Here is a 25,036-nt window from a genome sequence, read left to right as displayed (position 1 = left end):
AAACAAGTTTGGGTCAATTCAATATGATCGTTCTTCTAACGTTATATTCTCAAAGTTATTTTAGGACTATCATTACACTTAACGATATCCTAAGATCCGGAAAACATGATCACTAACAACACTTGAGCTAGTCTTAGAGGTGAGACTAGGAATCATATTTTACCGTTTATCATTCCATATGTGCATATGAGTTTTCCACTAAATCGCATATTCCAGGATCATAGCGGTTGTAACATAGAATATAAATTCTTAATCACAAACATACAAAATATAATAATACAATATTATTGCCTCTAAGGCATATTTCCAACATGCCCAGCTGTGTTGTGCCACATAATGATTACCTGTGTAGTTTAGGCACACGGTTAGTCCGCAAATTGCATTGTCAACAACACCAAAACACTTAAGGCGGGAAATGCCCTTACAACACGCGTGGACACATGGGACGCGCCACAGGCGGCCCCTCGCCCAGTGAGCCGCTTCAGTACTGGCGCCAGCGAGAGGTCATGTCCGCTCTGGGCCGGCATCAATGCAGAGCGGCATGAACACGGGTAGCTGGCTTGAGGCGGGAAAGAGGGCGGGCAAGGCAGAGGAGTTTGGTGGGCCAGGTTTTTGTCAGAAGTTGGCGTGGCAGCGGTCTAGACACCCGCATAGCCCCCCGGTTTTCTTTCGATTTGCAAAAAAGAAGGATGCCCCGACCGCCGAGGGGCCGATACTAGACTGCGTTGGATTGCAAAACATGTCCGAACAGCTCGGTCTGGACTATTACGGGCCGTTTGAGGGTCGGTGTTATAGATGCCCTAAAGACACCACCGATCCAATATGGCCAGGAAGACTTTGGACCAGAAGACAAAGGTCTGAGAAGTTGACATTTGCTCTATATTTCTTGGGAAATGCTTGGGCTCACCAGACTAATTACTACGCGCACATCAACCATCTCCGTGACCGCATGATCAACTTTGATGGTGCGCAACATCCCCTATCTCAGTCTAGCTTTGCAACATAAGTGTTGTTGCAACCCTTTAAAACACAACACAGACTCTGTTGCAGACCGACTTCATCCTTCGCCACCGCCACAGTGTTGCCTATCGCCATCCCTACTAGATTCCATAGGAGCTCAACAGAGCGTAATCTTCTTGCCAGAAAGCCTCGGCCAAATCTAGGTAGGTGGTTGACGTTTTTGTTTTGTGACGGCCGGGCGTGTGCCCGCGCGCACGAGAGAGAGAGAGAGAGAGAGAGAGAGAGAGGCCGAGGTTGGGCGGCCATGGCGGACTACCGGGGACGAGGAGGAAGGAGTTGGAGGGGTGCAGGGCAATGGTGGTGTTCCCCGTCGAGGCGAGGCAAACGACAATGGGCGGCACAAGGCCATGGCGATGCTCGCCTATGCTCTTGGTCGGGCACATTCCTGCATGGAGAGAGGGAGCGGTGAGTGGGAGGAGGACAAGGAAGGGAGAAGACAGTCTATGTGGGGTAGCGGAGATCTTCGATGGATCGCCGGTGGGGACGGCAACCACCAGCCCAACGCACGCGCATGTGAGTTCCTCTGTCACAACACGTGCAACAAGAATTATGTTGCGATGAACGCGCGTGCGCATATCGAATGGCTCACGACCATGCCAACGCATAGCACGGCCCTTATTTATTTATTTTCCCTTTTTCAGTAAATTTGTTCGACGATCAATCTAGCTAGATTTGCGAGCCCAATTCAAGCACATATCAGTCTGTCTAAATCAGGTCTAAATCATAAGTACAATCTCATTCTCCCGTGGGTCCCTTTTTACTTTGTATATTAGATTTATGTCAAGTAAAACTTTATAAAATTTGATTAAATTGATATTTTTTTATAAGTTTGATCAAAGTAGAGATACTTTGACTTCGCATAAATGTATGTGCAGATTAAAAAGGACGGAACGGAGTATATAGTATATCTAAATCATAAGTAAATCGCGAGGCACGCGTAACGGAGACATGGAGTACAATCTCATCTCTTTTCATTACTTGATTGACTTGAGAAAACGAAACTACTTTGTGAACGACAGATGCGTGGCCGATTCAGGGACGATGCAAAATCTGACGATGTACTGAAGTTTGCTTTCTAACACCAACAGCTTGATTAACAGTGTCGTCCATAAATCGTGCACATGGCGTCGTGTGTATAGCAATGTTCTTGAGAAAATTAACACTGGGCAGTAATAAGCAATCAAAATCCGACCACAGCAGCATGTACTACTCCTCAATATCCTGATACAGTTCGTACGTCGTGCATGGTACACGCGCACGGTGGAAACGGGTCGAACTAAACAAATCAGTGAATTCAAGCGGTGAGCTCCTCCTCCTTGTGGGTCTCGATGACGAGGTCCGAGGTGGGGTACGCGGCGCAGGTGAGCACCCACCCCGCCTCGATCTGGTCGTCGTCGAGGAAGCTCTGGTCGGACTGGTCCAGCTGGCCGGAGACCACCTTCCCGGCGCAGGAGGAGCAGGAGCCGGCGCGGCAGGAGTAGGGCAGGTCGATCCCTTCCTCCTCGGCGTGGTCGAGGATGTAGACGTCGTCGGGGACCTCGAGGTCCACCTCGCCCTCCGGCGTGATCAGCTTCACCTTGTACGTCGCCTGCGCGCGGAGCCTCATGCCCCTGGCGGCCGTCGACGACGGCGGGAGCGCGACGCGGGATGCCATGGGCGCCGAAGGGGCGGCGGGGCAGACGGAGAAGGGCAAGCGGAGGCTGCTCAATACGGTGGCCATTGCGGCGGAGTTCCGAGCTAGCTTGGGAAGTACTACTCCGTAGGCGGATACTCGGTGTAGGAGAGGATGGTGTTGGAGCGTGTGAGATGAGAAGCAGCGGCAATAAGAAGGGCGGACGAGCTGGGCAGCTTATCCTAAACACGGGGAACGGTTGGGTTGGAGCGTCCACGTTCACACGCTGAGGGAGTGAAGGGGGATCCGTGCCACCCGGCCGGCGCTAGATGCCACCATGGATATCGACAAGGCGTGTGGAGGCCATGCAATGGGGTGCATGCGTGGTCTTGGTTGTATGCTTGGGGTATTTTGTATTGAGATTTTGGTTAAAGATTAATTTGAAATAGTATTCTGATGTGTTTCACCCACCGGGTGCCAAGTGTTATCTTCCCTCATTTTTCTCCATTTGTCTTTTTTAAGAGAAAAAAGCTAGCCTTGTAAGAGTATATATTGCAAGGAATTTCTAAGTTGTTGGGCCTGTTTCATTCAGTGGATTTCATATAACTGTTTGCGATGGTGGTTATTTGATCCCCAATGGTGTGTCCTATTGGAATTTCTTCATTGCGCTTGCATTATATAAGAAGTTTGCATTGACTCAAACCACTTGACAACTAATATGAAACGGAGGGAGTACAATCAAACAAACTTTGGTTCAAAATTCACAAATGTTTTACGATTCAGTTGGACATCACATTGTACTTGTATGTACTTTTGCATACCCATTAGATTCATATACACCACCAAATCAATACCATTAGATTCATCATTGAATATATTGTCACGTGATATAGGTTTTTTATGTTAAATGTTCATATTGTTTCCTACAAACTTGGTCAAACTTTATAAAGTTTGATTTCAATCAAAGGTAATATGAGGAGTAAATAAAAACGAAGGCGTACATCCCTAGCAATTGTCTTATTTTTCTGGTAGGCCCATCAATCTATTACAGTGTACACGCCAAACACAACATGTCGGGGGTTTGTAAAATCACTATTATGATAGAAAAAATGAGGGCTGATGTTTCACATCTAATATAGTTAGCCATCGGTTTGTGTTTTCCTACATTTCGTAGCAAGGCTTCACTACGCGGTGCATGTCACATAGTATCAGTCAAAGCATTCATGTAGGAACGCTATACAAACTCTGACGAACTGAATGTAGTATCTCCCCAGTGAACATATAATCTTGTATTTGATGCTTCAATGATTTCTAGAAAGGCGGTTGAACACATTGTGACATAGCTTGTTTGTGGGAGTTGTGCCTGGCGTAGAAGCACCATAAAGTTAGCTTAGTTGAGAGAAAGGATTTCCAAAGGAAGTCTGTTATGTTGTTTGTCACAAAACCTAATAGTTCAACTATGGCATATTTCATCGTTATGGTTTACTTGAGATAAAAAACATTGAACTGATGCGTGAATTGGTTGGAAGCATATAACTTGCAGTAAAGGAATAACTAGACAATTGAGTGTAGCTCTCCCTATTATATTAACAGTTTTGGGATTCTAAATAAATTGACAGAAATTGATTCTTTTGGTGACGTGGTAGGTAGGAAGTAAAGCAAGAAGGTGTTATAGTTGCTACTTGACAAATTTGGGACTGGGACTTGAAATTTTCAAACATCTCTATCTGGGATTTAGTCCTCAATAACAACATTTTGCAATTACTGCTTATTTTGCTATAAGGTCTAGATTATTATTATTTTGCTTTCAAATCGCAAAACCTTGCTTCTAATACCCACACCGTAATTTCAATGGATCATGGATAGATGAAGAATGTTAGAGTATAATGATTTGCCCTCTCTATCAGCTGGAGCTTTTGGTGAATGAGATAGTACTTTTCATGGATAGTTCACCAAAAAGCTCAAACATGTACTGCAACACTAATAAACTTAGCATGTAGCTTCATCGGTTGTACTGTGACGGTAATTGTACACTGGTCCTTCCCTTCCTGGAGACATCGTTGCTGGAGAATATTTATCGCGGGTTGCCAATGGTGGTGATTGATGTTGATGTTTTGTTGTTCATTGATTGCTTCGGTGAGGTTATATCTTATTTGATGAGGACATGGCTATCATAGTTACACCCATATCCCCTGCTGTTTTACCTCTTGGAACAGTTGCTAGAGCTCAGATACGCCAATTAAATTATCAGGTACTTCCGTTTCTTGGTAATGTTTCTAGTGTTCATGAGAATATGATGCTGCCTAATTTAGATACATTTGTGTTGCTTGCAATTGAAGGGCTTAGCACGGACAAGAAGGTTGAACATTGGAGCATGGTCAAGCACGGAGATGAAGGTGCGTGCGAAGAGAACAATAACGGAGGTTCAAGTGGAGATTTCCGGACTTTGAAGCCACCATGATGACATACAAGAAGATGGAAGAAATATACAAGATGGCCTTTCATAAATTTCGTCCATAGCTTATTATTGGTGTTGCGCCACCTTATTTTGGGCCAGGCCCATGTAATCTATTTTTAGAGTCCATGTTGTAGGGGAAACGGCTTAGGAGGTGTTTTAGTCCCACCTTGCCAAGGGTGGACAAAATCCCCTCTCTTTTCCCTATAAATATAGCCCTTAAGGCATCGTTTAGACTTGGGTTTTATTTAGTTAAAAGTTAGCCATCGCTGCAACTTCGTGTACTTCGTTTGTGTCCAACGACCAGACCGAGACCGCTTATGAGACCCCATTTTTATCAATACTTCATCCATACTCGCAATATTCAGATTGCTTAATCATATTCTTGCTTGTTCTTCGATTGCTTGCAGGAATAGACCTTCGTGGTCAGGTTGATCGTGCTCCGGCGTGGTCAATAATCTCTCGGAGTTGGTTTATCGATTGCTAAGGCGCAACGTCGTGCACGTTTGTAGTCGGATCGTCAAAGTCGTCTCCACCAAATCGATAGTTATCATCTCATCGAAAGATCGGGACCCTTGCCTTTATCAAGTGGTATCAGTTTTCAGGTTGCTCGGTGAGTTTTCCAGTTTTTCGTCGTCTACATTGCATCTCTTCATACCTAGAGTCCAAGAAAAAACAAAACAAAAATTGTAGATTAGTTCATCCGTGTCCCAGACAGTCTGAGCCTTTCGCTATTATCACTTAGTTTTTGCATTGTTGAATTTTCGGTTGCATCGTGTATCGAGTTGCTGGTTTTAGTGTCTAGATTGTTAGAGTTTCGAGTTCTAGTCACGTTTTGTTCACACCGCTTTCACCAACACCATCATCTTGTTCATCGCCATCTTCCTTTGTCATATTTTTTTCCACCGCTGCCGCCATCCATCCGCTGTTGTAGTTCGTCGTTGTCTTGAAGCATATTTCATCTTGTGGAAGAAAGAAGTTGAGAACAGAAGACACTTGTTTCCCACGAAGGAGTACTAGTTCGTTTGGGTTTGCAAAAAAGAGAGGAGAAAATCACGTGGCCCCTCTTGTTTGTTTTACGAAAACACTAACGCCCACACGTGTGGGTGTTAGACAACTCGCCCACACGCCTCCATCGTCATCCGGCGCCCTTTGCATGAATCTCTGCATGAAAAGGCTGATTTTGTGTGCCACGTAGGACAACTCGTGTGTGTGGGTGTGAGGGAATTCGCCCGCACGCCGGTTTCTCTCCGCGGTAAACATTTCGCCAGTCGGGGCGTGCGATGAAACTGCTGTCGCGCCCGCACGCCGCGCACCACTTCTGTTCCCCATCTCCTACGACTGCCCATTCTCCCACTCTCCGACACCCAAGCTGTCATTTGCCATGTTTTGAAATGGTACATGGCAACTGCCCTATTTTGTGAGCATGAGCAGATGGCAACTCTCTTTTTACCACAAACATGTTATTGTTGCCACGTCTGTTTTGTAGGCTATATGGCAACTGTCTAGTGTTAGTAGGTGGCAACTCCTAAAGATACCACCATCGCCCACATGCCCGTCTCCTCTCCCACACACCAAAAGCTATCAGTTGCCATGTGTTTTGCAGGGTACATGGCAACTGCCCTATTTGTGAGCATGAGCAGATGGCAACTCTCTTTTTACCCCGAACATGTTATTGTTGCCACGTCTGTTTTGTAGCGCTACATGGCAACTGTCTAGTGTTAGTAGGTGGCAACTCCTAAAGATACCACCATCGCCCACATGCCCGTCTCCTCTCCCACACACCAAAAGCTATCAATTGCCATATTTTTTCAGGGTACATGTCAACTGCCATATTTGTGAGCATGAGCAGATGGCAACTCTCTTTTTACCCCGAACATGTTATTGTTGCCACGTCTGTTTTGTAGCGCTACATGGCAACTGTCTAGTGTTAGTAGGTGGCAACTCCTAAAGTACCACCATCGCCCACATGCCCGTCTCCTCTCCCACACACCAAAAGCTATCAGTTGCCATGTTTTTTCAGGGTACATGGCAACTGCCATATTTGTGAGCATGAGCAGATGGCAACTCTTTTTTTATCAAAACATGTTTTTTGCCATGTTTTTTAGTGCTACATGGCAACTGTCCCGTGTTAGTAGGTGGCAACTCCTAAAGTTTTTCAAATCATGGTATCTGTAGTAGACCAGACCATACATGGCAACAGCTGCAATTGCCCAAAAATGGCATCCTACACTTTTTGACCTAAGATGGCAACTGCAGTTGAGCAACCATGGCAACTGTAGTTCGGCAACATGGCAACTGCAGTTCAGCAACATGGCAACATGGCAACCGAAGAGGTCCGGACCATGGCAATCGCGGCAGGACGCGTGGTTACTGACACGCGGGGCGTGTGGCTCGCAGGCGGGGAGGGGCGACGGCCTAGACGGGTCGTGCGGGCCGCGTGCTCGCTCGTCCGGACGTGCTCGTGCGGGGGCGATCGCGCTGCACCGGACGTGCGGGCTGTGGCTGCGCGCGCCCGTACGCGGTCGTGCGGGCGGGGTCGTCTCCGTGCCACACAGGACGTGTGGCACAACCACCCGATACACCACACGTGTGGCAGTTATCAGCGTCCTTGTTTTAAGGAAGTTGAGATCTGGGTTCGGTTTCCAAGGTGAATACTATCTATTTGGTTCCTTCCTAATTTGCCACGTTGGTTTTTGGAAAGAGCATAAAAAAAGAGACCACGTTTGGAAAGAAATAACATGCTGATTGCTTGGACGTTTTGAAGAACAGGAAAGAAAGAAACGGGATATTTGTTGCCTTGACTAGATGATCTCGTTGGAGAAATAGAAGGAAAAACATAATTAGGTCGGTTACCAAAAAAAAAAGGAAGGCAACCCCGGAATAGGAAAGAGATCTGTTTGTTTGGAAAGAAGTCAAGAAAAGATACCTACCAGATTTTGTTCGGATCCACGCCAAGAAAAAAAAAAGAGGCATAGTGCGCTGCTGTTTTGGGAGGAGTTCGCTAGGGCGGTTTGCCCGCAAAAAAAAAATGTTGAAGTCTGCACGTAAATCAAGGAGAGGTGGCTGTTTCCACGTTTGGCACGAGAGCTGGTTTTTTCCACGTGAAGTTATTTTTGGGAAGAGAGATTAAAGGAAGAACAAAACAGAATATCCTCACGCATTGGAGAGTTTGACTTGAAAAAGAAATACAGAGCAAATTGGGAGAAGTGGAGACCGAAGCAAAAACAAACGTGCTCTCTTTTATTCGGTTGGACGGTTGACTTTGCATAGGAATTAAAAAAAACAGGAGAAGTCAGGTTGGAGGAGTATACACACGTGCTGGTGTGGGAATCATTGACATTGGAGATCGTGCTGCAAGTAACACAGCATTCATAGAAAAAAAAAGAAAGAGCAGAAAAAGAAAAAGAAGTGGGTTGTGTGCAGCACTACAGAGAGATAGATTTTCAGCAAAGCAAAAAAAAGAGAATACACATTACCTACTGTTTGTCTTGATCGCTGCTATTTCAGGTCAACCTATCCAGTACGTCCATTTCTTCTGGTAGCATCCTGCTTTTGCATCCACATACGTCCGCCAGGTTATTACGTGAATCCTTCCGTGTCTTAGTTCGCGTCTCTAATACAGTCTCGCCTAGGACCAGCACTCGACCACTTTGAACGAATTTTCAGCTTGCATTCATTAACGTGGTTGTAGCATTTTTTTCCACATATATAAAGCCAACCCAGTTCCATATATTTCTACACCGTGTATACATACGTTCACCTGGCAATCGTTTTACCTAACCTTTGGAGTTATTTGACATTGCTGGTTGCCGATCACCACCTGCTGCATGGTAAAAACTTGTAAGACTTTGATTTGCTATACTGTGAGCGTTTTACTACCACTTCCCGGTCGTTCATAGGAACATTATTTTTGGATTTTGTTTCTTGTTTCTAATAATCATGACAGGATCCAGAGTCAATTCATGGGCTTTCTCGATCGCGGGAGACGTTCCACCACCTATGCAAATACCACATCCGTCACGAGAGGTGCACAAACATCTAGATGCACATGATCAGGTTACTGTTTCTATACCACCATTTAATGGCCGCTTTAGACCTGCTTTATATATTGAATGGGAGTTTGACATAAATAATATATTTGCTTTCAATAATTTTGATGAACGTAAAAAAGTTAAGGTTGTGGTTGGTTCTTTCACTGGTTATGCTATAGTTTGGTGGAGTGAATATTGTCGGTTACACCCTAATGATATACCTACTACTTGGGATGATTTGAAACTTGCCATGCGACATACATTCGTTCCCGCTTATTATACTCGTGACATGATTAAAAAGTTGCAACATTTGAAACAAGGTACTGACACCGTAACGAGATATTATGATACTTTACAAACTACCTTGCTGCATTCTTCTTTAGAAGAAAGTGAAGAAAATTTTATGGATAGATTTTGGGGAGGATTAAATCGTGACATTCAGGAGATACTAATTCATGAAGAGTGTTATCCTATGAACCATTTGTTTCATCTTGCTTGCAAAGCTGAACAGGAAAAAAAACGACGTGTTGCCCACAAGGAGAACAAGCGCGAGATGCACATTCCAAGAGTTGATACGGTTGTCCCTTCAACTACTAGGCATACTATGAAAACCACATGCGTCGTTGTGAGGACTACATCACCTCCACCATGTGACACATCATCACCGAGAGTGCCTACATCATCTGAGTTGATCATAAGAGGTAATGACAAAGGTACTAATCTTCCACCTCCACATGAGTATGATGAATGTCTTGTCAATTTAAATGCACCATGCGGTGAGCTACCCACTACTTTGATCACACCAGCTATTTTAGAGGACTATGTTGATGATTTGACTTTGCCATGTGATCAAACAATTTTGAGTGAACCCATTGAATTAACTATCGATGCAAAAGAATCAAGTGAATCAGGGAATAAATCAGATTTGGATCAAATACGTTTGAAAATAATTGTGCCAATGTTTAATCATTTTGATATGACCTCTAATCTTGGTGATAGTTCATCAATGTTGGGATGGTTTAATGATAAGCATTGTCAATCTTTTGATATGAATAAGAGCTTCACTTATATGTGCAAACTGAGTTGCAATATTTTCATGCCTTTGACTTCTTGTGATAATATATTGGCTTTATATTTCACGACTTTTGAAGGGTGCTCTTGTATAACTGTGTCACATGTGCCCCAACTGAGATCAGTAAAAATGGATGATATATACATATACAACGTGTACACCTTGTCTCTTTTGTTAGCCAAATTTCAGATTAATCAACGCCGAGGACGGCTTAGTTTTCAAGAAGGGGAGGATGATGAGGACATGGCTGTCATAGTTACACCCATATCCCCTGCTGTTTTTACCTCTTGGAACAGTTGCTAGAGCTCAGATACGCCAATTAAATTATCATGTACTTCCGTTTCTTGGTAATGTTTCTAGTGTTCATGAGAATATGATGCTGCCTAATTTAGATACATTTGTGTTGCTTGCAATTGAAGGGCTTAGCACGGACAAGAAGGTTGAACATTGGAGCATGGTCAAGCACGGAGGTGAAGGTGCGTGCGAAGAGAACAAGAACGGAGGTTCAAGTGGAGATTTCCGGACTTTGAAGCCACCATGATGACATATAAGAAGATGGACGAAATATACAAGATGGCCTTTCATAAATTTCGTCCATAGCTTATTATTGGTGTTGCGCCACCTTATTTTGGGCCAGGCCCATGTAATCTATTTTTAGAGTCCATGTTGTAGGGGAAACGACTTAGGAGGTGTTTTAGTCCCACCTTGCCAAGGGTGGACAAAATCCCCTCTCTTTTCCCTATAAATATAGCCCTTAAGGCATCGTTTAGACTTGGGTTTTATTTAGTTAAAAGATAGACATTGCTGCAACTTCGTGTACTTCGTTTGTGTCCAACGACCAGACCGAGACCGCTTATGAGACCCCATTTTTATCAATACTTCATCCATACTCGCAATATTCAGATTGCTTAATCATATTCTTGCTTGTTCTTCGATTGCTTGCAGGAATAGACCTTCGTGGTCAGGTTGATCGTGCTCCGGCGTGGTCAATAACCTCTCGGAGTTGGTTTATCGATTGCTAAGGCGCAACGTCGTGCATGTTTGTAGTCGGATCGTCAAAGTCGTCTCCACCAAATCGATAGTTATCATCTCATCGAAAGATCGGGACCCTCGCCTCTATCATTATTTAGAAGAATAAATTGGTGCATGCATCGTCACAGTAGGTAGCTCTTGAATTGTGTTGTTGCGAAGACTTGGTGTACTTGGTGTCATCTTGAAATCAACATGTTACCCCTTTTCGGCAAAAAAGGAGGACCATGTAAACTGTGAAAGTACGAATTGATCGAACTGTGTTCTATTCCATTGATGATCAACACATTTATACAAAGGGAACCGACGCCAAGAGAAGACGCGTCTGTTCGTGGGGATGGGAGGGGCAGACGCGACGGTTGCCTCGAGAGGCCCTCGCATGTACGACACGACGGTTGCCTGGAGGCAAACTGTACGCTAAATACAAGGGAGGATTGTCCCTAATTAATAGAATTAGTTTAAATCCTAACACTCCCCTAATCCTCGCTTGTCCTTGAGACTGATCATCTTTGAAATATTCTCCTCCAAAACCTTGTGGGAAAAATGAGAAGAAAATTATAATATGCCGTGAATAACTCCTTCTAAAACCCAGTGGGAAAATAAGGAGAAAATGACATATATCGTCCATGCTTGCATTGATATTGCCTCATTAAATACCTTATATGAGAAACCATTTGGAAAAAACTCACAAAGGAAAAGAGTGCAATACTAAAGATCACATGATCTTGACAGGTTGTATCCTAGGAGATCCCCCCCCTTGAATTTTGCAAGTCTCGAAGTCGTCTCATATCAATTCCAGTTACATATTTATGGAACAGAGAACTTGGTAAGTGTTGGGAAACGTAGCGTGCAATTTTAAAAAATTCCTACGCTCACGCAAGATCTATCTAGGAGATGCATAGAAACGAGAGGGGGAGAGTGTGCCCACGTACCCTCGTAGACTGAAAGCGGAAGCGTTTGACAACGCCGTTGATGTAGTCGAACTTTGATGCGGAGAATCCTATGGACATCACCATGTCAAGAGTTCGTTTGGCAAGTGACACGTGCGGCATCCACTTCAAATACGCAAAGGTGAATCATCTCCTTTACTCGTGTTCACTTGACCCCTTCGAGGATGGTATACTACTTGAAACTTCTCCCGTGTGCATGCATAGGTATTGTCGGAGCTTCACGGATGTTGAGGAGGAGTGCAAGCACCAAGGAACAACTACACCATCCGTGAGGGAAGCCTGGAAGCGACGACGGAAGAAGATGGAGCTGCTGAAGCTACAGCGGCCGGACATCCGGGCCAGAGGCCGGACATCCGGCGCCTGTGCAGCCGCCAAGGAGCTGCACCGACAGACGACCAACAGCATCAGCGGTCGGACATCCGGCGCCTCGCCAAAGCCCGGACATCCTGCCCTTCCCCCGGAAATCCGGCATCGACGACAGAACGCACCCGAAGTTTGGCCACTTCAGCCCGGACATCCGGCCCGAGCCCCGGACATCCGGCGCCTCGCGAAGCCCCGGACATCCGGCCCCCAGCCCGGACATCCGGCACCTGCCTGCGCGCAGCCACGGGCCAGAGGCCCATGTATCCCTTTCCCACTTACCCTTTCGCGACTTAGACTATAAATAGACCACCCCCTCCTCCATTCTAGGGTTAGCAAAGTGATAGCTCATTTGATAGAGAGCTTTGCTCCTTGTACCACTCTACTCTTGAGAGAGAGAGAGAGAGACTACTATTCCTTATGGAGGCCAAGACCTCCATCTAGGAGAAGATCCCGCGGGATATATCATCAAGACCCCCTCTTGGGCGGCCCCCCTTCAAGACCTCCGCATGGAGATGAACCTTACCTTGTATCTTTCCCTTTGTTGTTCATGTACCTTGTGGATTTTGTGTGTTTGATTGTCTAGTGGATGTGTGATTGGACTTGTTCTTGAGTGTTCCCCCTTGTGATTTCTCTCCGTTCTTCCCCGTGTTCATTGTGTTCTTCGAGGGAACCCACTCCAATCGTGAAAGATCGGCCTACACCGGGTTAGCCCCGTATCATATGGTATCATGAGCCACGTTGATCACGTATTTGGAGTCCCTCCCACCGTTTTCTAGCCTTCTTTTGCTTGATTTCGTCCTAAAGTCGAAAATCCCCACCAAAAATAGCCCCCAATTTTTTTTGTGATTTGTTAGTTTGATGATGTTTTGTTGATTTTGATCCGTGGATTTGCTTGGTTTCAAGTGGATCTAGCTTTCCCCCATCTTTTCCCCCTTTCCATCCACAAAATCTCTCCAATTTTGCCCTTGGAATCATCCATTTCCGCCCCAATTCAAAAATTTCCGCCCCAAACGAGATCTGGAATCGTCGGGCCGGACATCCGGGCCTCAGGCCGGACATCCGGGCCATCTGGCCGGACATCCGGCTCCTGGAGCACCAAATCTGCACGGTTCTGGACACTGACCCCCGGAAATCCGGACCCAACCCCGGATGTCCGACCCCTGTAGATTTTAGCCTCCCGTGTTTCACCGTTTTGTCCATAACTTTCACATCCGGAGTCCGATTTTCGCGTTCTTTAGCTCGTTGAGTAGCTATTGACATCCCCCATCCATCTAGATAGGTTCCATCACCATTTGACTCCATCAAATTTTGACAACTTTGGCATCTTTGCCTAGGGCTTCCACCACAACATCCGCATAACCACCACCGACTTCCGCAACCTAACCCATTTAGTTCCTTATAGCATTAGTGGTTGTTTGAGTTGTGATTTGAGTCTCCTAAGGTGTGTCGGCTACTTAGGGACAGTTGCATCTTCATCAATCACCACCACCACCACCATAACTTCCGTATAGGCTTGCCCACCATACACTTCCGCCACGCCAACTTAACCCAATTTTGTTTGTGTTGTGAGTTGTGTCTCCTAAGGTGTTTCGGCTACTTAGGGACCGTGCTTCCAACTCCGACACCGTGTATAGTTCACCACCTTACCCTCGACTTCCGCATTGTGTACTCAAAACCCATCATTGCATTTTCGCAATCCCATTGAGCTTCCGCAAAACCACCACCGCATTCCCGCTACCACCATTTGACTTTTGTCCTTGAGATTTTGAGTTGTGGTTTTTCCGTTTCCTAAGGTGTTTCGGCTACTTAGGGACGAGTCTCCATCATCTTGGTATCTACATCAAGAACACCACAACTCATCATCACCTCGAGTTCGTCATCGACATCGACCACTTCACCATCATCCGTCCGTGTCTTACAAACGAGAAACCCTCGACGGTAACCTCGACGACATCATTGTACATTCTCCCTTACCATTACATTGTTAACCCCTAGCCCATTTTGCGTCACTTGCCTATCGAGACTAGCCATTTGAGTATTGCCGGCAACGTTACTTGTGCACATTAGTGATCTACACCTTCCATTTAATACATACCATATCATATTGGTATCATCATATCATCTCTTGTGTCACAAGATTGTTCCCGCATATACACAATTGCTATCTTGGTTTGTGCATTTCGCATAGTGGCTATCCAAAGAGAGAGAGAGAGAGAGATAAAAAGAATAAGCTTTTAAGCAAAGAAAAAGAGTGAACAAAGAGCTTGTAAGCAATAGGCATAGCATCACAATATATCATATGGTATCATACTTGATCATCTTGGATCATTGTGTAAGAAACACCGGGAACCATACATACATAGCATACTTGGGATAGAAAGTTTATCCATTTTGTATCTTATAGGTTGTGCAAGTGTCGTATCCGCCTATTGAGCAATCGTGCTAGCGTCTCTCTTGAGTTGTGCAACACGAGCGTTTTCCGTGGATTCCACATTTTGTGCTCATTCCTTGGTTGCACGACCCCATTTATCTACCCGTATGTGTGTTTCCGAGTGCCATTCTTGCTATTGGTCTACTTGTTTCACTTGCGAATTTGTGAATCTCTTTCAACATTATCGACTCTTGCTAACATTTTGCATTAAATTTTTGTGCCACTATCCTCACCGAGCTACTCCATAAGCTTTAGTTTGTAGGTGTGAGTGAACAAGTCTGGTACCAATTCCACTATTCTTTCATCTCACATTGAGTGAAATGGGATACATCCTCAACTTTGGGAAAAGGTAACTTGGTATTGTTTATCTCATTTCCTACTCACCTCTACTCGAGTCTTGTGATGGATAGGCAAGGCATTTCACCTTCGGTCTACAACAACAACAACGAGTTCGATGCCACGAGCAACTCCAACGACGCCAAGATGCAAGCTCAAATGGAGGAGATCAAAGCCCTCATCAAGTCCTACAAGCGATCTTCCTCATCTTCGAGAAGACGCTCAAGAACACATGCCTCCGAGCTACCATCTCCGGCAAGGTCACATCGGCATCGACACCATCACCACCACGAACGTGAAGGTCAAGACCTCAACACCAACAACCGCTCAATGACTTCACCATCTCCCTTGGAATCTTCGCCAAGCGACTTCAAGGCATCTTCGCCTTTGGACATACGGCATCTTCGCCCACAAGCACCTCAAGAGAAGCTCCCCAAGCTCAAGTCCGCGACCTCCACGAGCTACTACGACCTCGACACCGACCATGAGATTCCTTTCTATGGGACTCAAGAACCCGAGGAGTATCTTGAGTGGGAGCACCTAATGGACGACTACCTCAAGCTACATCAAGTTCCTCCCGAAGATCAAGTGAAGTGCGCCACAAGAAACTTCCACGACTACGCCTCGACATGGTGGTTTCACACACCTTCGGAGAGCTACGACATGAGTTGGCCCAAGACGAAGAAAGCTTTGCGGCGAGAGTTCGTGCCTCCAACCTACACGGAACAACTTCTACGCCAATTGGAGAACACCATCCAAGGATCCAAGTCCATCGACGAGTACTTTAAGGAGATGAAGAATGCCTTGCGACGAGCCGGCGTGGACGACCCCATGTCAATGAAGTTCCACTTCATGATGGGATTGAACAACGACATCTCCAAGACTATCTTCCTCGAGAACTACAAGTCCCTCGACGACAACTACATTGGTGCTCTCAAGGCGGAACAAGAACTCATGAAGGCCAAGGCTTCTCCACCCCAAGCACACTTCTCGAAGACCAAGCTCAAAGACGACGAGCATGTGGTTAGTACCACCAAGGTGTCCAAGCCTGATGAGCTCCAAGACGATGCTCCCAAGTTCGACTTCACCGCCATCCCTCTTTGTGGCATTGATGATGCCGAGTCCTCCACGACTCTTTTTCAAGATGGTGCGGCGACGAGTACGACTACGGAGACCTTCAAGGACCAAGCTTTGGAGGCAAGCGACATGGTGACGAGCAAGGATGATGCTTCCATCTTAGGAGGCGAGAGTGATGATGTGCCATCTTCGGCCTTCATCCATGGCGACGGTGACGAGATGATCGAGCATGGGATTTTCCCTTCGGCCATGGAGGAGAGTGATGATGTGCCATCTTCGGCCTTCATCCATGGTGACAACGATGAGATGGTTGAGCATGGATTTTCCCTTCGACCACGGCGACGTATGATGACTTGAGTGACTTGTGCCACCATATTGAGAGTGAGAGTGACTTCACCACTAGCCCCATATATGACGAGTTGCCCCAATTCCCATGTGAGGAGAGCCACAACCCCCACCACTTGAGTGAGATGAGTGACTCCACCATATGTGACTTTGAGTGCACCTACCTTGAGGGAGTGAGTGAACCACCACATAGAGCGAGTGAGGCCACTTCGATTTCTAACGACTTAACCTCTACCTCTATTGTGTCTTCTCATTTGGTGCTAGGTCCCATATATGATGACGCGCCGATTCGCGACGACTTCGTCCTTCCTTTGGACAAGACGATGGCCATGGTGGAATATGATGCACCCCCCACATGGTTCCATCAAGATGAAGATGACCACCATTTGGTCTTTGCCACCTCACCTACACCACTTGAGTGGAATGAACAAGGTAACATAGGTGAAGGTGATGCTCTAGTCCCACTAGTGGACATTCTTGACATTGATTGCTTGCATGATGTTGATCAACCTATTAGCATGCTTCATTCTAGTATGATTTCCCCATGCGATGATTTACCCATTTATGATGAGTTTGATGATTTCATGTGGAGTCTATTGGTTGTGATGCCATGTTACATAGGATTTCTTGTGACAATTCTTTAGGTCACATCATGTTTGACAATCCGCTTGACTTGTCATATGCTATGCATGAGATCAATCATATGTCATATTTGCAATCTCTTCGTAGTGACTATGCATATGCCATTAACATAAACCCAATTTGCACTTATGGCATAGATGACAAGCCCATGGTTATTGGCATTTGTTTTTCTTGTGATGATATTGATATGCTCCCTTTGCATCATTTATCTCATATGCCATGCCATGACCACCTAGCTTCGGATATGCATTGTTTTGGATGTTGTCCATTTTCTCCATATGATGTTTCCAATATTGCTCATGAGGAGACCCCCATAGTTTCCTCATACATTTTAGGAGATTTTGATTCATCCTATCCATTGCATGATCCCAATACTTGTGTGCACAATATGTTTCCCATGAATAAACATGCTATTGATGTGCCATATACTAGTATGCTCAATTTGCATCCCCATCGTGTTATACATAACAACTATTCTTTCATGATGGATGACATGTTCTTATACCATGCATCAAATTTCTTTGAGCGATGCTTATCTTGTGCTAACTCACACGTGCACATACACATCATGATGGATGATGTGTACATTTACCACGCACACAATTTCTTTGGTTTGTGTCTCTTTTGTGTAGGTACCCATGAATACTTGTCAACCTCGCAATCCCACGAGTTGACAAAACGAGCTCTTGAGAGCAATGATGACTTGGGATCCCATGGATTGCCTTTCCCACCGATCTCTTCACGCGAAGTCTTCGCGCATTTCATTCTACATGACCCTCACTTGGCTATGGGTTATTGTCCAATACATATTCTATGCCCATCTTGCCATGTTCACTTTGCATGATATGCCCATTCCTATGCCTTTGCCATGCATTTGTGACCCATGCTTTGCATTACACATGATGATTGATTCTAGTACTTGTATGTGTATTTGCAAGCTTGGTGGAGATATCACTTGTTATTGCCATGTTTGCTTTGTGCCCCATGCCTATGATGATACTATGATCTTGCTTTGTGTTCGTGCTTGCGAAATGTCATGTGCATTGTCTGTGCCTATTATTTGCTCACATGACATGATTGCCATGATTTCCTCTAGTATGTTGCATCTTCGCACTACTAGGTTGCACGACTTGATTACTATGATTGCTTGCCTTGTTGCATCACCGATGATTCATACTTGCTCATTTCATGCGGTTGATGACAACCATCTACATGCTTTGCACATGATTGTTATTGCTTCTTGTCATATCTCTCCATATGTTGCCTCCCTCATGCTAGATGATTTGACATGTATTGAGTGCAACAATGCCTTTAGTCTTGATAATGAGTTTGCCCCCATAGCATTCTCACATATAATTGGAGATTTTGACATATTCCTTGTGAAGCATGCTTGTCTTACCTCTTTGCACCATATACCTCGTGCCATGAATATAGCCATTGTTGCATCATATTATTCATGCACTTGTGCTTCTAATGGTTATGTGCAAAAGAAGAGAACCATCATGATGGATGATGTGTTTATCTACCATGCGCATACGTTCTTTCTTTTGTTGTGTGCATGTGTAGGATACTTGGACTTTGTGTCGACTTCCGCTTCACGTGAGTTGACCATTCGAGCTCTTGAGAGCGAGCCTCATACATTCGACCACGACTCGTTTCTACACCACCTTTCCTACCACTTCGGCATTGTGAAGAATGCACAAGGACACGCCGTCAAGGTGATATCTTTCTTGAGCATGGATATTGCGGATCATACTACTTGTGTTGCTTGCACCATGAGACTTATTGTTCATCTTGGACCACTTGATTGCACACTTGTTAGAGATCTTGCTTCGACTTGTCATTTTCACCGTCCCATGCATCATGATATATATGCCTTGTGTGTTGCATCCAATTCTTGGATTACTTGCTCCTCTCATATGTTTGGTTGCAACAATGTCATCACTTCACATATGCCATGTCCCATTGCTTGTCACATGATTGACTTGATTGCCTCACACATGATGAACAATTGCTCTTTCTATTGTGTTGAGTGCCACACTATGTTCACTACACCCTATGCACATTATGCTTGGATTGTCTTGCACTTAACCCATGTGTTTAGACATCTCATCTTCTTAGGTGTTGTGAATGATTCCTATGCCTACCATAGACCTTTCATTGAGCGCTTTGCCCATGCTTGCTATGAACTTGAGGTAGATGCTTATTCTCTTGACACACATATTTGCATCTCTACCTCCAATTTATATGCTTGTCCCCATGATATCTTTGCTTGTGCTCGATTGATATACTTACATGCCATGTCTCAATCCTTTGTCACACCATATGCTTTGCATGATGACGACACTTGTTTGGTGAATCACCTCTTGAATGCTTGGTTTTGCACTAACGCTAACCACATTTGTTTTTCCAAGTGTTTGTTGTCCTTACTCCTTTTGAAGGAATCACAAGACGGTGCGACATTGGAGAGTGCCCATTTCGAGCTTCAAGATGACAAGTACTTGGTGAACGTCCACTTCTACACGGCGAAGCCATCTCTTTCCCATGGTGATTTGGTTTTCGATCTGAGGTCGGATCTTTCCCAAGGGAGGGGAGATGATGCGGAGCATCCTATGGACATCACCATGTCAAGTGTTCGTTTGGCAAGTGACACGTGCGACATCTACTTCACATATGCGAAGGTGAATCATCTCCTTTACACGTGTTCACTTGACCCCTTCGAGGATGGTATACTACTTGACACTTCTCCCGTGTGCATGCATAGGTATTGTCGGAGCTTCACGGATGTTGAGGAGGCGTGCAAGCGCCAAGGAACAACTACACCATCCGCGAGGGAAGCCTGGAAGCGACAACAGAAGAAGACGGAGCTGCTGAAGCTACAGCGGTCGGACATCCGGGCCAGAGGCCGGACATCCGGCGCCTGTGCAGCCGCCCAACAGATGGCGAACAGCATCAGCAGCCGGACATCCGGCGCCAGCCCCGGACATCCGGCGCCTCGCCAAAGCCCGGACATCCGGCCCTTCCCTTGGAAATCCGGCATCGACGACAGAATGCACCGGAAGTTTGGCCACTTCAGCCCGGACATCCGGCCCGAGCCCCAGACATCCAGCGCCTCGCGAAGCCCCGGACATCCGGCCCCCAGCCCGGACATCCGGTGCCTGCCTGCGCGCAGCCACGGGCCAGAGGCCCATGTATCCCTTTCCCACTTACCCCTTCGTGGCTTAGACTATAATATACCACCCCCTCCTCCTAGTTAGGGTTAGCAAAGTGATAGCTCATTTGATAGAGAGCTTTGCTCCTTGTACCACTCTACTCTTGAGAGAGAGAGAGAGACTACTACTCCTTATGGAGGCCAAGACCTCCATCTAGGAGAAGATCCCACGGGATATATCATCAAGACCCCCTCTTGGGCGGCCCCCCTTCAAGACCTCCTCATGGAGATGAACCTTACCTTGTATCTTTCCCTTTATTGTTCATGTACCTTGTGGATCTTGTGTGTTTGATTGTCTAGTGGATGTGTGATTGGACTTGTTCTTGAGTGTTCCCCCTTGTGATTTCTCTCCGTTCTTCCCCGTGTTCATTGTGTTCTTCGAGGGAACCCACTCCAATCGTGAAAGATCGGCCTACACCGGGTTAGCCCCGTATCAAACTTGTTCTCATTCCGACCGATCAAGCACCGAACGTACGGCACCTCCGAGTTCTGCACACGTTTAGCTCGATGACGTCCCTCGAACTCTTGTTCCAGCAAAGTGTCGAGGAAGAAGATGAGTTCCGTCAGCACGATGGCGTGGTGACGGTGATGGTGAAGTGATCCGCGCAGGGCTTCGCCTAAGCACTACGAGATATGACCGGAGGCGTAAACTGTGGAGGGGGCGCCGCACATGGCTATCAATTCTTGGTGTGTCTTCTAGGCGCCCCATCCCCACGTATATATAGGTGGGAGGGGGAGGGGAGCTGCCATGGGGCGCCCCAAGTAGGAGGAATCCTACTTGGGGGCCTAGGCCAATTCGGCTCCCCCCTTTCCTTATTACTGCAAGGGGAAAAGGGAGGAGGGAAGGGAGGAAGGAAAGGGGGGGGCGAACCCCCTTTTCCTTCTCCTACTCGGCCTCCTTCCTTAGGGGAGGGGGGCGCCACCCCTTGTGGGCTGGTGTGATCCCCTCCTATGGCCCATAAGGCCCATTATTCCCTCCGGGGTTTCCGGTAACCCCCCCGATAGTCCGATAAATACCCGATACACTTCAGAACACTTCTGGTGTCCGAATACTATCATCCTATATATCAATCTTTACCTCTCGACCATTTGGAGACTCCTCGTCATGTCCTTGATCTCATCCGGGACTCCGAACAACATTCAGTCACCAAATCACATAACTCATATAATACAAAATCATCATCGAACGTTAAGCGTGCGGACCCTACGGGTTCTAGAACTATGTAGACATGACCGAGACACCTCTCCGGTCAATAACCAACATCAGAACCTAGATGCTCATATTGGTTCCTACATATTCTACGAAGATCTTTATCGGTCGAACCATAATGAGAACATACGTTATACCCTTTGTCATCGGTATGTTACTTGTCCGAGATTCTATCGTCGGTATCTTCATACCTAGTTCAATCTCATTACCGGCAAGTCTCTTTACTCGTTCCGTAATACATCTTCCCGCAACTAACTCATTAGTCACTTTGCTTGCAAGGCTTCTTATGATGTGTATTACCGAGAGGGCCCAGAGATACCTCTCCGATACTCGGAGTGACAAATCCCAATCTCGATCTATGCCAACCCAACAAACACCTTCGGAGATACCTGTAGAGCATCTTTATAATCACCCAGTTACGTTGTGACGTTTGACAGCACACAAGGTATTCCTCCGGTATCCGGGAGTTGCATAACCTCATAGTCAAAGATATATGTATATGGCATGAAGAAAGCAATAGCAATAAAACTGAACGATCAAAATGCTAAGCTAACGGATGGGTATTCTCCTAATGATGTGATCCCGTTCATCAAATGACAACACATGTCTATGGTTAGGAAACTTAACCATCTTTGACTAACGAGCTAGTCTAGTAGAGGCTTACTAGGGACACGGTGTTTTGTCTATGTATCCACACATGTATCAAGTTTCCGGTTAATACAATTCTAGCATGAATAATAAACATTTGTCATGATATAAGGAAATATAAAATAACAACTTTATTATTGCCTCTAGGGAATATTTCCTCCAGTCTCCCACTTGCACTAGGGTCAATAATCTAGATTACATTGTAATGATTCTAACACCCATGGAACTACAGGCTTTCACCGCAAGTCTGTATAAAACTATATGCTTTGATCAACTCATCAAAGCGTATATTCCAACTCCGAGATGCTTGCACCAGTCCTTAGATGGATCGCTGGAGCTTTGTACACTTTGTTAGCACCTTTAGGATCGACAAAAACCTTCTGGTTGGATCATATACAACTCTTCTTTAAGAAATCCATTAAGGAATGTAGTTTTGACATCCATTTGCCAGATTTCATAAAATGTGGCAATTGCTAACATGATTCGGACAGACTTAAGCATCGCTACGAGTGAGAAAATCTCATCGTAGTCAACACCTTGAACTTGTCAAAAACCTTTTTCGATAAGTCTAGCTTTGTAGATAGTAACACTACTATCAGCATCCGTCTTCCTCTTAGAGATCCATTTATTTTCTATTGCTTGCCGATCATCGGGCAAGTCAACCAAAGTCCATGCTTTGTTCTCATACATGGATCCCATCTCAGATTTCATGGCCTTAAGCCATTTCGCGGAATCTGGGCTCATCATCGCTTCCTCATAGTTCGTAAGTTCATCATGGTCTAGTAACATGACTTCTAGTATAGGATTACCGTACCACTCTGGTGCAGATCGTGCTCTGGTTGACCTACAAAGTTCTGTAGTAACTTGATCTAAAGTTTCATGATCATCATCATTAAGTTCCTCACTAATTGGTGTAGGGTGGAACTGATTTCTGTGATGACCTACTTTCCATTTCGGGAGAAGGTACAATTACCTCATCAAGTTCTACTTTCCTCCCACTCACTTCTTTCGAGATAAACTCCTTCTCTAGAAAGGATCCATTCTTAGCAACAAAGATCTTGCCTTAGGATCTGTGATAGAAGGTGTACCCAACAATTTCTTTTGGGTATCCTATGAAGACGCACTTCTCCGATTTGGGTTCGAGCTTATCAGGTTGAAGCTTTTTCACATAAGCATCACAATCCCAAACTTTAAGAAACGACAACTTAGGTTTCATGCCAAACCACAGTTCATACGGTGTCGTCTCAACGGATTTAGATGGTGCCCTATTTAATGTGAATGCAGCTGTCTCTAATACGTAACCCCAAAACAATAGTGGTAAATCGGTAAGAGACATCATATATCACACCATATCTAATAAAGTACGGTTACGACGTTCTGACACACCATTACACCGTGGTGTTCCAGGTGGCATGACTTGTGAAACTATTTCACATTGTTTCAGATGAAGACCAAACTCGTAACTCAAATATTCACCTTCACGATCAGATCGTAGAAACTTTATTTTCTTGTTACGATGATTTTCCACTTCACTCTGAAATTCTTTGAACTTTTCAAATGTTTCAGACTTATGTTTCATCAAGTAGATATACCCATATCTGCTCAAATCATCTGTGAAGGTTAGAAAATAACGATACCCGCCGCGAGCCTCAACACTCATCGGACCGCATACTTCAGAATTATTATTTCCAACAAGTCTGTTGCTCGCTCCATTGTTCCGGAGAATGGAGTCTTAGTCATCTTGCCCATGAGGCATGGTTAGCAAGCATCAAGTGATTCATAATCAAGTTATTCCAAAAGCCCATCAGCATGGAGTTTCTTCATGCGCTTTACACCAATATGACCTAAACGGCAGTGCCACAAATATGTTGCACTATCATTATCAACTTTGCATCTTTTGGAATCAATATTATGAATATGTGTATCATTACGATCGAGATTCAATAAAACATTTATATTAAGTGTATGACCATAGAAGGTTTTATTCATGTAAACAGAACAACAATTATTCTTTGACTTAAATGAATAACCGTATTGCAATAAACATGATCCAATCATATTCATGCTCAACGCAAACACCAAATAACATTTATTTTGGTCCAACACTAATTTCAAACGTATAGGTAGTGTGCGATGGTGATCTTATCAACCTTGGAATCATTTCAAACACACATCGTCACTTTGCCCATAACTAGTCTGTGTTTATTCTGTAACTCCTGTTTTTAGTTACTGCTCTTAGCAACTAAACCAGTATCAAATACTGAGGGGTTGTTATAAACACTAGTAAAGTACACATATATAACATGTATATCAAATATACTTTTGTTCACTTTGCCATCCTTCTTATCCGCCAAGTATCTAGGGAAGTTCCACTTCCAGTGACCATTTCCTTTGCAGTAGAAGCACTCAGTTCCAGGCTTGGGTCTAGCTTTGGGCTTCTTCATGGGAGCAGCAACTTGCTTGCTATTCTTCTTTGAAGTTCCTCTTTCTTTCCTTTTGCCCTTTTCTTGAAACTAGTGGTCTTATTAACCATCAACACTTGATGTTATTTCTTGATTTCTACCTTCGCCGATTTCAGCATCGCGAAGAGCTTGGGAATTA

General features: G+C 45.1%; 1 protein-coding gene across 1 annotated transcript; it reads right to left on the bottom strand.

The window, feature by feature from the left end:
* Window positions 1-2,109: 2,109 nt before the first annotated feature.
* LOC123167638 (ferredoxin) lies at window positions 2,110-2,847 on the bottom strand. The gene has a single exon (XM_044585471.1). The coding sequence runs from the start codon at window positions 2,738-2,740 to the stop codon at window positions 2,315-2,317; it is 426 nt and encodes a 141-aa protein (XP_044441406.1). The 5' UTR covers window positions 2,741-2,847; the 3' UTR covers window positions 2,110-2,314.
* Window positions 2,848-25,036: the final 22,189 nt, after the last annotated feature.

Source organism: Triticum aestivum, chromosome 7D, assembly GCF_018294505.1.
Source record: "Triticum aestivum cultivar Chinese Spring chromosome 7D, IWGSC CS RefSeq v2.1, whole genome shotgun sequence".
NCBI classification, from domain to species: domain Eukaryota; kingdom Viridiplantae; phylum Streptophyta; class Magnoliopsida; order Poales; family Poaceae; genus Triticum; species Triticum aestivum.
Note: the sequence above shows the minus strand (reverse complement) of the source record. Positions and strands in the feature narration are given on the sequence as shown.